We start from the raw sequence: 17867 nt of genomic DNA, 5'->3' as shown, positions 1-17867 counted from the left end.
TGACAGAGAACAGTGGAACATAGGAAAAAAATTCAAATTGTGGCTGATGCACCTCCTTGAGACCCCAGGTCACCATCAGATTTACACACCAGTTCAGCTAAGTGCACACTGTTGATGGCACACATTGTCCAGCAAGTGCCAAACTGAGCAGTTCAGCACTCCACAAAACCATACAGGAGCACAGAAATGGCCAAAGCCAGTTCACATGTACACTGCTGAAGCAGACTAAGTTATGCCACAGACAAATTTGCACCACGTCTACACCTCTATTTTTCTGTCTGCAAAAATGAGATGTGTAGGTCTGTGTGAAAACTGTGCTACAGAGGGAATCCAGAATCAACATCTATGTAAGTATTTAACTAACCCGGACAGTTTGATCAGGGCAGAGAGCTCATCCGCCCTCCCCTTTGTGAAACTCAAGCTCTGTTTGCACAGCTAATATCTTCCCCAGTAGCCATAAGCCCCATCCTTTGTGTATCAGTAGGCTTTAGGAAATGTTTAATCAGTTTGCAAGAGCACATAGATACAATTCCACAACAACCCTCTATGTGGCATCTAAAAGTGTCACTTATAGGAAAATATAAGTTGTGCCCTTGAAAAGAAAGGCTAAGGAAGTGCTCCTACTTAAATCTACTCTATTTCTGTATTCATTTTTCTGTCTCTAAAAATTTTTAAGCAACAAAATGAAATTTTCTTGCTTTTGTGAAGATGGAAAATCACTGTGTTCTACTCTAATTTTTAACTTCACAAAAATATGTTGATTTGAAAACATGATTTCTAAAACTTTAATATTCTTTATCCATTATTGTAAAAATAAAGAATATAAAATTATCCTGAAAAATCAACCAGTGTATTTCTGAGCTAAAATTATGTTTTAGCTTCAACCAGACACTATTTTTTAAAGATTAAGCAACTGTATGTGCAGTCACGTAAAGCATTTAGAAAATAAAATTAGAAATTATAAATAATGAATACTTCTGGGCAACTTTTTTAGCAGAGCAGCAAATACCTACAACTTCCACCAAATTTAACATGGGAAGCTTGATTCTGATACTATCATTTTGAAGGTCTCTCACTTTAAAGCAGAAAACTAGGGATCTTGACATACATATTATAACACAAGCAAATTCTCTATTTCATACAGTGAAAGTAGCTGTCACAAATTTCAAATGTGATTAAAGATCCAGTACCTGAAGGCAGAAATTTGGGCCTTGCAATTGTTCATTCTGATAAAGTGTAGAAACATGTAATATTTCAGAGTAATTATAGGTATTTATCATACAGACATTGATATCACATGTTAAAGTTCTCTGAATTAATTAAAAATTTCAGTCTTACTGAATGTGCTGAAGAAATATGGCTAACAGTTGTAACAAAACAGAAGAAATAGAATTCTACACAATGCATTTGTGGGTTCAAAGAAAAATAAAAATTAGGGCCAGAACTATCTCATTGTGCTATCTTCAGCATATTAGAAAAATAAGAATTTGTTGTTTCATAAGGTCTTCAGTATATTGTTTTGGGGAGAAATGTGAGAATCACCTTCCCCGCTTTCCCACTTAAGCTTTCAATTTAAAACAGAAAGAAAAGTTACAAAATGTTTTATAGGAAAACATGTTTATGCATGTGGGTTTTCAAGTCACCTAGGATCCTGCTGAGCCTTGTGTGAATGTTTATTCACACATTTTCATTATTTTTTAAATAAATGACAATGTTCATCTCTTTTTGAAATAATATTTAGGTTTCAAACTGCTGAAAATACCAGTCTGTGTTCTTATGTGATGTACCCTGGCTCCACATCAGTCATCACAAGAAAGGCGACTGGAATCAAATAAGAACCTGGCCCTTTATTTAAACAAACATCACCATTTAATTTTTTTTTTATTTAAAATTACTATCTGTTAAAAGAAATTCATTAAATTCCTATATAAAAGTAAAAACTTGATGTAACATGCTTTCAGACATTTTTACTTAGTCCTTGTCAGAAATATTTACAGACACAAACCATTTTCAACCTCGTTTTCTTAGGGGAGAGAGAATGAAGGAGAAAAGAACTTCAAGAAAGAGGCTCTGTCACTGTTCAGGGCAGTTGGCAGGGCACCTGAGCCAGGTTCTGGGCTCACATACACAAACACTTTATCCATATTTGTGAATACAGAAAGAGGTCTCGTTTTCCCTCCAGTAAGCAGTGAAAAAAACTTCAAAAGTGCAAGAACTTATTTGAAGTGTAATTATTATCTAAATTCCTCTAAATTTTCTCAGTCTGAATCACTCACCTTTGTCACGTGATGCTTTTCATGTTGTACAGGAATCTTAAACATTTGGCACCAATATGTTGTGTCCTTGTCTGGCACAGGCACCTGTCTTAATAAAAAGGGCACAAACACAGTATTATCATAGAATCACAGAATGGTTTGGGTTAGAAGGGACCTTAGAGGTCCAGATCCAGTTCCAATCCCCTTGCTTTGGGCAGGAACACCTTCCACTAGACCAGGTTGCTCAAAGCCCCATCCCTTGAAAACTTCCAGGGATCCACAGATTCTCTGGGCAGCATGCTCCAATGCCTCATCAACCTCAGAGTGAAGAATTTCTTCCTTATGTTTAATCTATACATAAAAGTCACACTGCTTGTTGTGTGAGTCAAGGCTTTGGCTACCGCCTTATTCCCATCTACACAGAAACCCACAGCATGTAGGTTTCTACAGCATGTAGGAGTAACTTACGTCTTTGTTTGTCAAATCAAAGTATGGCAAAGAGGCAGATGAGACTTCCTCTCTCTCAGGGTTCAGCAAGCGCAGACTCTTTGTACCACGATTTGATCCATGGTAATTTTGCCCTGCTTCTCCCATATCTTTGTGGTGGTAGGCCCATATTACACGCACTGTGCTCTCCTGAAATAAACAAAGCAGAATGTCCACAAGGGACAGAAGCAACATCTTCCTTACACAGTTCCTATAATTCCTCTAATAGCTGTGACACAGGTGTATTTAAGCAATGACAATGTATTCCAGAGGAGCAGTCATCTACCTACACAATTTGGCCTTTGAAATAAATAAAGTTTTATACTCAGTGGGTTAATTGGAAATACACAGAAATTAAATTGTTCCCTGATAGATTCCTTCCCTAATGTTGTGAATTGAAATCATATCTTCAAATGGCAAAAAAGATTCATAAAGAAGTAACCAGCTAAATGCATTACAAACATTTCTCTAGAGATGTTACTTATTTGATCAGCAACCAGAATGTTTCCCTGCCAGACATTTTCCAGGCTCAAGTCTGTGAAGATGTGAATACCTTCAGTGAATTGGTGTCCTTAGATATTATGGAAAATTAACATTCAATTACAGAACAGATTTACATCTTAAAAATCAATCTACAGCCACTACAGAGATCAGTTCTCTGTAAACCATTCTCAGATTACAAGAATGACCCTTGAGACAAAGTGTTATAATAAATCCTGAAGTGTCTCAGAATGCTAAATTATACTGAGAATTTGGAGCAGGTGTGCAAACTAGAGATCCACTGACTGCCTGGGAAACTGGAGGTTTATACAGGTGGGGTTTGCTTCCTGCATTTCAGCCTCTCATGTTGCTATAATTGCATATATTGTAAAACCACAGATAATTAATATAGCGTCTTACTCCTATAGTAATGCTTCCAAAAGAAGTAGTAAACAAGCCAAAGCAGAGAAAGCCTTGCAAATCTCTCTAACCTGTCATTTCCAATACCGAAGTCCTCAGTTTCATGTAATTTAAGATTATGTTTAGGAAATAGCATAGCAATCCCTAGGGCAACAGAAGAATTTACCATGAAAATTATTTTACCATGGAAAGTTTTACCATAAATTTTTTTCACTTTTAATTTTGAATAAAGAAATAAAACAAACAGACCCTTTAAATATATATTCTCCAATTTTTTTAAAAAATCTAAGATCAATTGCAAGTTAGTACAGAATCTTAAAAGTATTTCTCAATTTGGCCTCTCTTGAATGGTTATAACAATGGCATATAGGGCTTGATGGCCCAGAAATATCTATTTCAATCCTGTGTACACTTGTTAAAAATTACAGAACATAATATACTAAAGTACAAAAACAAAGAAAGCTGAAATTTAAACATAATAGTTTAAAAAAACTAGCACAAGTATTTTACCTGAGAAAACAGATATTTTAGAAAGTGAATTTCTCTAATTCTGTCCTTTTACTAAAAAGATATTTTAATTACCAGCTTAATAACCACACACACATTTATCCTGCGTTAATTACTTCATCTGTCTACATACAGTCAGAGACTCTTACCGTTATGCTCTTGTCATTTGTGTCGCAAGTGTGCAGCTCTCTGCTAAAAGCCAGTATTGTATGTGTACTGTTTTCCATGGCATATTCCAGATGGTAATCCTGTTGAGGGTCCTTTTTTAGTACTCTATTTTCATCTGTAAAATAATCCTGTTATGAAAGAAAGGTGGCCCATTATTAAAATATAATATTAAAAATGAAACTCGATGTCCAGTACTGAAGCCTTTTTCAGAACATGTAAAACTCTGCAGTGTCAGTTTTGAATTAAACAATAAATTTGAGGTGGCACTGAACTATTTTTCATACAAAATGTCCAAGAAAGCAACCCTCCTCGACAAACAGCTTAAAGAATGCTTTAAGTAATTTTAGCAACATGCTGCCTGTATGCAACTGCAGAAATAAAGGTTGGACCCAGCAACCAACAAGCTTTATTTATCATAACTGGGATGTCGTAAACACCAGGAGAAATTACAGAGAGAATGAAATTCACTTAATATTTGCATCAACAATAATGTCACTCCTTTTTTCCACAACTTTTCCTATGTTTTTTTCTTTCCCACAAAAAACAAACCTATTGAATGAACACTGACTGGAACCAGAAACCCTACGGCTTAACTAGCACGAAAAGTGCTCATTTCATACAAAAGCTGCTGGGATTAGGTTGAGGTTTTGGAAGAGGCAAGGGAGCTGTTTGTAAGAGAGATGCTTCCCATCCAGGGCTCTGCAGAGGCCCAGCACAAAGGAGTAGCATGGCAGCAATGTCAGGTCATTAACCTCCTCACCCCGGATTCCTGCAGCCCCGTGCAGCTGGGACCCGTCCCTCCCTCTCCTCCCACCCTGGCCACCTAGGAAGGGATGGCCACTGCCTCAGATGCACCTCCTCTGGTCACCCTCCTTTGAATTTTAGGCTGTTTCTGCTTGCTTTGGGGTAGGGAAGGGTCTTTTAACTAAGCAATGTATTTCTTATGCCAAACAGGCTACTGGCAGACACCATTAATTGTGTGGTGTCTTGGCAAAATAATGCAGCACTATCTGGTCCCAACCGGCATTTATTTCTATATCTGCTTGGACCTCTGTTCACTTTTGGAATTTCTAACTTTCCCCTTTCATTAAGGTTGAGGTAACTGATCTGAAAAACAGTAAAAGGTTATGTCCAAGTATTTTGATAGCAGTAAAAAAATAACTGAAACTTCATTAATTCACTAAAGAGTCATTTAGGACCTGTAATCTTAAACTTTATTCCACCCTAGAAATCTGTGTGTGGGCAAGACACCAGAGAGTTCTTCTTTTCCTGTCACCACTTCTTACAAATACAAATGATTAAGTACATACATGAGAGAATAGGCAAATGGAAAAATAATCACTAAAAAGAACAAAACACAGGCCTGGGACCTGAAAGAAAGTGAACAGATGACTTGTATTTGTTTAGAGAAATAATTTGGATTTGCTGTTTTCCAGACAGAAATAGTAAGACTTTTTTTGTGATGGTTCTTTGAAGATAGGTACTTTATGGGATCAAAACCCTCCACTTTTACCATGCATCAGAACTTGGAAAGAGGCAGTGTGTTGCCTATACATAATACAGTTCCTGCTCTGAAAACACTCTTCTGTAGAATCTCTGCCTCCATCTTTTAGTAAGCGTTTGACTGGACAATAATTGTAACCCTGTGAACATCAGTTTTTATTGAAGGGTGATATCTTTGCCTAAATATTACCTTAAATTGGAGGAAGACATTCTTAGTGAATGCCCCCATACTTTGAAACATTGAGGAATACAAATTCCAGAGCAGCTTTTGCTCATGTGAACAGACTCAAAGTCTCTGCCTGAAACCAGTGTGAAGGGAAGCTGAGAAATGTGAAGAAAAGGTGTACACACTCAAATGTTTTGTGGTGAACTTCACAATTTCATCACAAGTCTGGAGGATACAGCTCTAACCAGAAAAAAACCCCTTGTGATAAAGTCCTGATTTCCATGAGCCTGAGGCAAGAATGCAACAATAATGCAAAGAAGTTCTGTAATTAAGGTATAAGCTCAGATATGCCTTGATAATGTGCGTGTCAGTGTAATTATCTCGCCCAGCTGGATGACAGTCACAGACAGGTCACAGTTCTGGCTCACCAAGAGGGGCTCATTTTGTGGCTGCTGGTGAATGCTTTGGGGAAGGTGGCCTCAAATCCCAGACCCCAGAGAGGACCAGGCTGCTCCCCATGGGATGAGAACTGTACTGGGCACTCACACTGCTGCCTGCTCAGGCACTGGCTGCCCACTGCTGCTGTCCAAAATGAACAGAACTTTGCAGATTTCAGTGATTTCACCTGAAATTATTAGGTGGCTCGACGTAGCTAATGCTATTTTTACTTCCTTTGTTGAAAATTATCCAGACGTTCATCATAAAACTAAAATCAAATTATGACACACAAAAAAAGCCACCAACAAAATCCCCCAAAACAAAACAAAGAACAGCAACAAAAAACAGCAAAAACAAAAAGCCCTGAACAACTCAAAATTTGATTGCTCAACCTCTCACATAAAAATGGTTTGTTTTCCAGTTTTAAAACAAAATGCCACATTGTCCAGGAACCATATGAATCTCTCTCTGTTCACATAGAAGATTTTAAGTCAAACTATGTAGACTTTGCTCAAATTACTCATCAGAGCTTAAAAGCCTTTATAAGATGTGTTTGTGTACAAAACAGAATGAACAAAAGGTTTTCAAAAATGACAACACAGTGACAATCTGTGATGCCGCTTCTTTTTCAACCACCATTTGGAAAAATCTGCAATCTGGAAAAGTAAAAAAATGTTACATATATCTACATGGATATATGTCTGTACTGTTATACATATTCTATGGTTCATTTCAGAGTAGAAAAATAAAGTCCTGCTGCCAAAAGTCCTGGTGCAAATGCAATTAACACCATCACATTTGGACTGCCTACACTCCACTCTTTTATCTAGTCAAAGGAGAAAGCTGTATAGCTCTGAAGGCCTTTGAAATGTGGCAGTACAGAGGATGGATCTACCAGAGCCCAGAGAGGGTAAACTGGACATTTGGGCTTCAGCTAAACTAAGGGAATAGAAATTTCATTTGAAACTCTCTCAGGTCCAGACTACTATAACACAGAGCTCATCCAAATTCACAAGTTTCACTTATTTAATTCTGTAAAGAAAGGAGTGGGATGTTTTAATCCACAGCATTACAGTGCTTCGATATCTATCACAGAGAGTTCTAAAATGGGCTTCATACTGGAACAGTTTATCCTTCCCAACAAGCAGGAAAAGGCTCTAACATGGTACAATCTTTTTCTACACAGATCTGGTTTTGCTACCCCCAGACAGTTAGCCAGAGAACCTGTGTCTTTTGTAGGGTAGATTATACTGATACAAGTCCCCAGAATTTCATGAAGTTCCAACAGATCAAATAATTGTCAAGTCCTGAAAACTGGATTTCTAAAACACATGTATGTGGAAAAACTCACAATATGGTTTTATGTACTGATTTTGTACTTGCATCCAGTTTCTTATACACACAAAAAATACGTTTAATAAAGTTTTCAAACTACACATCAGCTTTACAGAAGTGTAAGAATTAGTTAAAGAGAAGAATGAAGTAACCGTATTTTTCTATTGGTTCTTTAAAGACTAAGTGTTTAAAAAAGCTTCAGAAGTGTTATTGGTCATGCTACATGATTACAAAGATGTCTGTTTCAGGATTTAGGTATGTAAATTGTTTACATGTGAAACATTTAAATTTGTTGTACTCCCTTTGATAATATTGCAAAAAATGGCATATTGAACTCTGGACTAAGTTATGCAATCCATCAAACAATTAAGTATCTCCTTCCTCATATTACCTAAAAGTTGAAACAACATATGGAAAATGAAAAATCTTCCTGACATTACAAGAAATTTCATGCTCTTTTCCAGATGTGAGGCAGATCATGTTATACTGTTTTTCAGATACCATTAGCCACTCTCATTCTTAAAAAAAATATTTTGTGGTATATATGGTTTCTGATTTCTGTTCCACAAACAATCAGAGAGAGTAATTTCTTAAGGATGTGAAAAGATGCTGGTTTCTCCTTTGAGAATGCAAGCACAGCTGCAGAGGGAAGCCTGACCCCAAAAGCCCCACCAGCTGTCATCACACACTGAAACAGGTGTTTATGGGACTCCCTCCCCAGATCTTTACAATGTACAAGATTGTTTTGTTTATGATATCAATTTCCCGTCCTAAATTATATATATCACCTTTCAACCTCAAGGAGCATAAAATAATTCTCAGATTGTGGCCCCATCCAGCAACTGTCTCATGAGCTCAGCTTGTGAGAAACTCAGGCACCCCAATTTGTCTGCTGCCTTTCTCTAACTGGCCCATCACTGCTGTACCAGCACCAGTCTAACACTCAAAAGTGGAAAAAGGGACAAGTCAGGAATGGGAAATGACTAGAAAACAAGCTGTGTTTCCACTTGTCCTCACTGATGTTCTGTAGCCAATCCATGGAATTTGAAACACCCCTGTCCTGGTTTAGGGCGAATTTGGGAGGAAACTTGCAAAGAGGTTCCTCTAGAAAGCAGATTCAAGTGACCTCTCCCCCAACTGGTTCAGGAAAAGATTTCCTGGGAGAAAAGTGGAAAAAACCTGTTTATTTAACAAGCAAAGTATTCACAAGCATAAAAAAAATGAATAATATCAAACAATAAAGCCTCTTGCTGTTCTGAAGAGATGGCAAATTCAGGAAGTCCTTTTTGTGGGGCATAGCTCAGCTCACTCAGTCTCTTATCCATCCCTCCTGTGCTGGAAAATGCCGTGTCTCAGGCCACAGGTGTGAGCTCCCAGTGTTTTTCTGGATTTTTTGGTCCAAAGCAGTCTGATCAGTTCCAAGAAAACAGTCCGGGGAACTTCTCTGCCTCAGCTAGCTAAAAAGCAAAGGAGAGCTCTCTCCTGCTCTCTCCATGCTACAGACACCACAGTGAGCAGGAATGCTGAAGCTCTTATTCCTATCCTCTTGAATACAACCACCTCAAGCATTCCACCCCTTCTCCTTCTCCCCACTTCACTCTCAGGTCTAGTTTTAAAGATGCAGAACTTAACATCCAGCATAAACAGAACAGACGACTGGGGATACAAGCATCATAAAGTCACACTAGGACAATCCCCAAATTACCAAGCTGATCTCAATGACCAGGACAAAAGAGAAGCTTGGAAAAAAGGATCATGAAGCAGTGACAAAGATGAAAGTTGGTGCAGGAGAGGATTTATCTTAGTATAAATAGGCTGGATAAACTGCTACGGTAAGGAAAAGAATGGAACCAAGCATTTGTTTGAAATAAGCAGCAAGTTATGCCTTTCTGGGTTTCCAAAAAAATAACTGTGGTTAACATTTCTCTATTTTTTATTGTTGCATTCAATTTAAATGGAATCCTGCTGCTCAAGGTTCCAGTACACGCTAGATGTTACCACCTAAAAGAAGCTGGTTTTACACTGTATTTGGCAAGAACCAAAAGAGCATGAGTGTACAAATAAGCAAACCAAACTGTTTTGTAACCTCAAATAAATTTCAGCTTGAGTTTCAGGCAAAGATCTTACTATGCTCTTATGCTGGGGAAAAGCAGAGCCCACTCACAGCAGCCAAACATGAGGCAGGAGCCTGAAAGCATCACTGTTCTGTATAAGAACACCTTGAGAGCATTCCAGTTGACTGAACCAATCTTTAGATTGGCTGCAAATGAAAAAATAACCATACAAAAGGGTACAGCAACAGCAATCAAGTAGTTACAGTAAGTTCCTAAAGTAACTGGGATCAGTAAGTTCACAGCCACTGTCCCATGGGCAGTCTGTTTATAATTGATTTATTCGTTTGGGGGGGGTGGGGGGCATGTTGCATTGGTTTTTTGTTCAGGAATTTTTTTATTTGCTTCTGGTTGTTTGGGTGGGTGGGTTTTTGGGGGGGTGGGCTGGTGGGTTTTTGGGCTTTGCTTTTTTATCTACACAGCAGATTAGTAGAAGTGATTCAGTCCTTGCTAGGAAGCCTGGATCTCGCTCACATGGACAGTTTAGAGAAGCTGCACACAATTCCTGATACAACTCCAATTAAACTAGCTGACATACACCAGGTTGTGGATTATTTACTTCAGCTGCACTACTAACTCTGACAAGGACAGAAAATTTTTATCTCTAACAAATAATTGTGTGTGTGTGTCTGTACTTTAAATGCAAACCTAAACATACACACAAAGACACACATTTCCATTTGTGTATTTACAGAAACAGATAATGCCTGTATATGTGTGTACATGTTCATATATTTTCTTCACAAAAGAGGGCTTGTGGTTTTTTATACATGAAACACAATTATTTACTTAGAAATATGCCTTTTCTCATTCAGACTTGAATACACTTCTGTATATTTCTTATACAAGAGAATAGAAGAATATCTTCTTACATTTCTTATACTTCTTATAGAAGTGTATATTCACTTGAATACACTTCTGTATATTTCTTATATCCAGTTAAATGGTGCCCAGGGTGGCTTACAGCTGGCAGTGGCATCCCTTTGTTTTTGTGAAATTCATGAGAAGTAAAACATATCACTTTCACTGCACACAAATGAAAACACTGAAGTGTGGAGATCTGTCTAACTTAGCACAAGAAGGTATAAGAGGCACTAGTGGCTAGAGGTTGAAATATGACTGTCCTGGTTTAGGGCAAATTTGGGAGGAAACTTCCAAAGGGGTTCCTCTAGAAAGCAGATTCAAGCTGCCCCTCCCCCAACTGGTTCAGGAAAAGATTTCCTGGGAGAAAAGTAGAAGAAAACTGTTTATTTAGCAAACAAAGTATTCACAAGCATAAAAATTGAATAATATCAAACAATAAAACCTCTTGCTGTCCTGAAGAGATGGCAAATTCAGGGAGTTCTTGTCATGGGCTGTAGCTTGGCTTGCTCAATCTCTTATCATGCCCCTCCGGTGCTGGAAAATGCCACGTCCCAGGCCCCAGTGGGCCACAGGTGTGAGCTCCTGGTGTTCTGGATTTTTTGATCCACACCATGGCCAGTCAGTTCCAAGAAAAAGAAAAGCCACAGTCCAAGGTACTTCTCTGCCTCAGCTAGCTCAAAAAAAAAAAAACCTAACCAAAAGCAAAGGAGAGCTCTCTCCTGCTGCTCATGCTGCAGGCAACACAGTCTGTGAGCAGGAATGCTGAAGCTCTCTATGTTTTTGAATACAGTCACCTCAGACAATCCACCACTACTCCTTCTCCCCTCCTTCACTCTCAGATCTAGTTTGAAAGGTGCAAAACTCATTTCTGAGCTGAACAGACAAATGGGGATACAATTCAACATCATAAAGTCATCCCATGACAATGACATTGCATATTGACATGGATAATTTGATATTGTGGTGGAGTCCCAAGGCCCTATACAAGTCTTTACATCAAGAATAAATGATAAATGTCAATTTAAGAATTTATATTCCAGTTATATCAGAAAATACTAAGCTAGATTAAAGGCTGTCCTAACAGAAAGAGACTAGACAAAACATGTAGCAAAGTGTTTTAAGGGAAAGAAAATCAGTAATGAGGAGATACTGCACGATACAATCTTAGAACTGCAGTTTATCACAAGGAACATTCCTTACATAGGAGCCACATTTATTCAGTACAAGTTTTCTGGGTTTAATTATTTTAATTACTTCAATTATGAGGAAGATTAAAAACACTTAGGGGATTTTCAAGCACAACAATTAGGGATACTTGTTCCCAAAATTTCTGGATCTGCCTTAGAAAATCTCCCTTCCTCCCTTTCCTACTCCTGTGGTACTTGTTTATATGGGGAGTTAAATCATCCCCCCATTATTTTAAGTCTTTGCACCACTCACAGAGGCTAAAATTTCATATTTTTGGGAAGATGCGAGAAAATTTAATTTTCTTGGTGTTTCCAAATTCCAAAGAAGAACAAAAAATATGACAAAGGAAAAAAAGAAAAAAGAAAAACAATCCCAACCAAACACTTGAAAACAGTCCCCTGAAGGCCTGCAAATTACAAGCTTCAGAATTCTTCTCATCTTTTGTTCACCAACTGTTGCTTCCTTGTCCTAACTATTGTACCCCTCAAAGGGAACTACAAAGCACCCAGCCAGTGGAGATGTACACTGGAGTGTCTCTTTATGCCCCACACTGAAGCCAAGAGGGAGACATTAGTCATGTGGAGATTCTGCCCCAATGCCCAAAGGCATGAAATACCTCCAACAAAACACCGACTGAGATATGTCAGTGTGGCACTCGCTTCGCATCTCTCTCTTGGTGCCTTTCAAGTTGTTTTCTAAACACTTCTTTTGTTGCTGTTGGCATGAGTGCACTTAAAAGCGGCATATCGTTAAGTACTGAAAATGCTCACTGTTTTCTGTCCTTTAAAATCTCTTCCAAGTACTTCCCTGTGAGCAATTAAGCTAACTCTATGGGATACATTTGATAACAGATATTCTTTAGTTTGGGTGACAGTTAACAAGCAAGGCTCTAATGAATAATAAAGTACTTTTTAGTGACATACAGTCCCTATTCACCCTGAGTAGGGACTATTTTTGTGCAAGTTCAACAGAAGATTCTAACAATGCAACCCTCTTGTATAACTTGCACAAAATAGGCATTCATCAAGGAGGATTACTCTCCCCAAAATGGGGCTCTCAGAAGCTACGTGCTGTGGGTGGGGATGCACAATTCCAGACAGGGGTGGAGACCAAGGAAAAGGCATGGGTCTAGCAAGAAAATGCATGCTGTGTCAATTCATAAGCACAAAAGAGATGCATTAGGGGGAAAAAAAAGAAAAAAGGAAAAAAAAAAAGAAGAAAAGAAAAAAAAGAAAAGCATGAAGAAAACTAGATGCAAAATCTAAGGCTGCCCCAAGATCTTGTATGAAGAGTAACACATGCTGCAAATGACCATGGAAATGTTTCAAGGTAACATTTTGCTAAGAATGATCTCTCCTAAGTCCTACTCCTCCCTACAGAGACAAAGACAGCTCCCAGCTTTCCAATACCGACCCCCATTGGCATCTTCTTGTTCTCAAACATGCTCAGCTAAACGCCACACAATCTGCTGCTCTGACACCACAGGCTCTCAGTAATGTGTGAGAACAGTCTGCTCACTGATGTTTTTCTCCTTCTGCTCGGTGGAGGTGCCTCCCTCATGACAAAGCACTAAGTCATGCATGTATGTATACACATATCCATTCTATGTCCTCCCAAAATATGTCAAGGTTCCCATTTCAAGTATCAAACTTCTTAAATGTTAGGACTGTAAATGTATAATTCCCTGATCATTCCAATGCTCTTCAAAAAACTTTTTCTTCCTCTTTCATGACATCGGAACACTTTCCATCTTGATATATTTAGACAAAACTAAGCCACAGGCTCACAGATTGTTTTAGCTTTTCTTTATGTCAGACATCTTTTCAGATTAAATACAGCTCCAACATGGAAAAGCAAACCAAAACAAACAGCTCATTGCACCCAAGTTCAGGATATACAGAAAACTGAGAAAGTAAAATCTGACCCAGGATATCCAGGACTTTGAGTTTTTTCAAGGCAAACACTGCCTGCTGATGGTGGGAATAGCATTTACTTGCTCTGAGAGGATGTGGAATAAATGCCAGAGGAAACCATTTTTTCTCTTTTCTCTGAAAACTACCTGGCAGTTTTCCTCTACCCCAATACATGGATCTTCCACAGACAGGATTATGTGCTTTTACCCTAACTGGCAGCTGTAGTCTAACTATATTTACATGTTTATTCCCAGAAGAGAACTCTTACGTCTGAGAACACTTTCTATTTTTAAAAAAGGTGAGAGAATTTGGGGGAAGGCAAAGCTGACCCAAGGGACTAGCAATTTCAATGCCCACTTGAAAGGCTATAAAGGTGTTTCAGAACATCTGAATGTCAGGCCACTAACAAGCATCTCAAAACTTTCAAAGAAACCAAAAAATGACCCCTCTAAGAGTTTAGACCACGATGCACATTTTCCAACGGATGGTCATGGAATAAAAACATATTTCTGAAACCAAAAAGAAAAGTAAGTTCATTCATTATAGGGTGTACATATTTCATGGAGTTCAGCTAGGCATAAAACCACATACTTTCAAGGGTGCTATCTATGAAAAAATCTTTTTCAGTAGTAATAATCTAAATTATGATGGTATACACTTAACACAGAATGTATTTTTAAAATATTAACTGTATTTGTTTGTCCAGTAAAGTGAAGAATTGGATATTATTGAAACAACATCCTAGAACAATTTGTTCATTTTCTAGCAATCCCTGCTGCCTGACCAGAAAAAGCCTCTGGACAAATTTTGTCTATCATCTTTGTTTTTGGCCGTTCCTTGTTGGTGCAAGTATGGAAAAATTTTAACCAAGCAACTTTTAAAAAACCTCAGTTCAGTTTAGAAAGAAACCATGCTCCCTAGAACTGAAGAAGGAATGGGGATGGAGCAAGCCTCAAGCAGCAAGCAAGCATAACAAAAGTATTTCTTCTTACCTGCTCAAAAGTGCAACAAAATAACTCGAAGCTCTTAGCAAAACAATTTATGTGGTAAATTAGTGTTTCAGGAGAAATATCAGTAGGTTTCTATCGGTGGGCATTTGCTACAGTCCTTTTCTATCTGTAACAGAATGTTGGTGGATAAAACCTGGTGGAAGAATGGAGCTAGCATGGGGCCATTTTTAAAGATATTGAAAACCTGTGAAGGGTGCTGAAAAGAGCCACAAAAGTGCTGTGAGCGCTGGGGGGAATGTCCTGTGATGCTAAAGAGCTCAATCTATTTATTTAACAAAAAAGAAAATGGAGCAGTGACTTGATTGTCTCGATTGCAGTATATAAATAACTTTATGAAGGCGGTATGCAGGGGGAGTAGAGGTTTTAATATAGAAGAGAAAATGCATAGCTGAAAGCTAAACCAAGACAAACTAATCCTGGCAATCAGGAACAGTAGAGACTCATTATTGCCACAAACTAGCACGGGAAGTGATGGATCCTCCACCACTGAATGTCTTTACACTAGGTTTGGATGCCTCTCTAAAATACTTGCTTTACCCTGACAGGATCTATGAACTAACCAGGAGAAAAGCTGAGGTTTCTTTTAATGGTTAATAGGTGTGTCTTCTGAATTGCAAAGCCTTTCAGAAAGCCTTTCATTCTGTGAGTGAAGAGCTCACTGCTCACTGAGCAGCCTAGAGTGGGTTTTTAATTATTATTAGTCTTTTATTTATGCTTCAAGAAAAATTATCTTCATTTTGAAATATGGAGAAAGCAGTATTCTGAAAATCACTAGTCTGCACTTAAGGAAGACAAATATTTGCCTAAACTTCACGCAGTAAATGAATGGAAGAAAGAAAAAGACATTTTTAAAGGAAAATATTTGTACTAAAAGCTCAATTCTTCTGGAAAAGCTTTGATTTTATAAAACCTTGACAAACAGTAGGGAGATCATATTATGCATTTTGTTTTCTTATGGTGAATTGTGAATAGAAAATCCATATTCTTATGGGAAAACCTCTTAAAAATTTAAGCAGGAGCTTCAAAGATCAACTAGCTCTAACATAATGAAGGAAAGACAGATGACTTCTCCTAGACCATACTCTAACAACCACTCTGCTCTTAAACTGCACCTCTGACTTATTCAAGCATCTGGGGGTGAGAACATGTTATTCCAGGCCTGATTGCCCTTTTGGTCATCTGTGGGACAAGCTGTCCCTGCTCCTCCGACCCCAGAGCAACTCCTGCTGGCTGGATCTCAGGTTGATGAGAGGGGACCAAAGGTGTGGGTCCCCTCCCCTCTCATGGCTCCTAGTCCACCAGCCACCAGTGCCTCTTGGAGGGGGTGACTTGCTGTAAGCACCAGCAAGGCCTCTGTTCCACACTCCTGTTCCCAGACACAGCCCTGACAATATCCAGACTGCTACAGAAACATCCCAAGCAAATTATGCCAGTAGAGTTGGGCACCTCTGAGGTTGCTTTGCCAGACCAAGGACATGCACCAGGAGTCCTCCCAGTGGTTACTCTGCAAGTCCTTTCCAACATCTGGGTCAAAACACTTCCAGGTGAGGAGAGGAGGAACACCAAGAACAGGAGCAGCACCGGCTGTGCGCCAGCAGAAGGGGACGTCAGCAGGCTTGGAAGCTGGTGGGATGTTGCCCTCATGCCGGTGGGATTAGAAAGAGCCAAGCTCAGGCGGCACCAGGAGGGCCAAGCTCCACCAGCTGTTGGCAAGGTGAAGGGAAAGGTGCCACACCTCCCTGGGAGAGACTGCCCTCCCATCCCTCTCCTCCGCGGCTCTAGGCTTGGCGGGCAGGCAGGACAGAGTGGCCAAAGGAGAGAGGATAGGGCTGTTACATCTTCTGGATAAAGAGCAAAGAAACCTGACACCTCTAGCGAAATCTATGTAGAAGTTTAGAGGGAAGGCTGGCAAGGAGGGGGTCGAAAAGAACTATCACCTCCAGGGAAAAGGAAGGCAGAAAAATAGGGATTACCCGAAGGGTGGAAGAATGAAGTAAAGAGGCACAGGGATGCAGGACAAGAAGGCTGCAGAAGAAACGTGCGGCAGGGAGAGAAGGGCGTCCCGAGAGAGGGACAGCGCGGGGAAAGTGGGCGGACAAGGAGGACCCGGCTCGGCGGCCGAGGGGAAGGAGCAGGGCCTTACCTGCAGGTAGGGCTGGCCCCTCTCCACGCCCCCCACCACGATGTCGGCTGAGGCCATGCCGCCGCTGGCCGAGAGCCCGAAGCCCACGTAGCCGCGGGTGCGCACCTCCAGGCGGAGGGCGAGGGCGCTGCCGCGGCGGCCCCAGCGCAGGCGGTAGGCGCCCGCGCCGTCCAGCACCGCGCTGTGCGGGTAGCTCCGCGCCGCTGGACCGGCCCCGGCACCGGCCCAGGCACACAGGAGCCCGCCCAGCACCAGCGCCCAGGGGCGCAGCGGCCGCATCCTCTCGGCGCGCACCAGCGGCCGCCTGTGCGTCTCGGCGTGTGTCCGGGCGCGGTGTGCGTGTGCGGGGACTGTCTGTCTGTGCGTGTGTGTGTGTGTGTGTGTGTGTGGGGGGAAGGGGGGCCGGGTGCCCCGGTCACCCCGCCCCCCGCTGCGGGCGGCTCCGCGCCGGCCCCGTCGGGGCAGCACACCCTCAGCAGCGCTTTGTTTGCCCCCGCCCCGGCCCGGCGCTGCCCGCCGCCCCCGCTCCCCGCGCCGCCCGTCGGGGCCGGGCCGGTGCCCGCGGCGCCGGGAGCACCTGCCGGGCGCTGGCCGCGGGGGCTTCTCGCCGAGATGCTCGGAGTTCGCGTTAGCGACCCGAAACCCTCCTGACCGGGAGAGCGGAGGGAAGGCGGTGGACGGGAGACCTCCCCGGCCGCCCGGCAACTCTAACTCCGCTGGAAGAATTCACGGGAGGAAGCCCGGAGGCAAACGAGCGCTTCCCCACTCTCGACCGCCTCCTCACTCAGTGCGAGCGCACGGTGCGGCGGACGGATGGAGCTAAGCAGGAGATCCCCCGTCGGGAGAGTTCTCTTTGCATTTTAAGTGGAAAACGACGACC

General features: G+C 41.0%; 1 protein-coding gene across 1 annotated transcript in view; it reads right to left on the bottom strand.

Moving 5' to 3' along the window:
- MOXD1 (monooxygenase DBH like 1) overlaps window positions 1-17388 on the bottom strand; it is a 49924-nt gene extending 32536 nt beyond the window's left edge. Inside the window, exons 1-4 of the mRNA XM_030946558.1 lie at window positions 16988-17388; window positions 4298-4444; window positions 2724-2891; window positions 2277-2360 (exon numbers count right to left, since the gene is read on the bottom strand). Coding sequence (XP_030802418.1) covers window positions 2277-2360; window positions 2724-2891; window positions 4298-4444; window positions 16988-17266 — 678 coding nt within the window. The 5' untranslated portion in view covers window positions 17267-17388. The remainder of the gene's footprint in view (window positions 1-2276; window positions 2361-2723; window positions 2892-4297; window positions 4445-16987) is intronic.
- Window positions 17389-17867: the final 479 nt, after the last annotated feature.

This window comes from Camarhynchus parvulus, chromosome 3 (assembly GCF_901933205.1).
Source record: "Camarhynchus parvulus chromosome 3, STF_HiC, whole genome shotgun sequence".
NCBI classification, from domain to species: domain Eukaryota; kingdom Metazoa; phylum Chordata; class Aves; order Passeriformes; family Thraupidae; genus Camarhynchus; species Camarhynchus parvulus.
The sequence above is the reverse complement of the archived record's forward strand: the minus strand, read 5'-3'. Positions and strand labels throughout refer to the sequence as shown.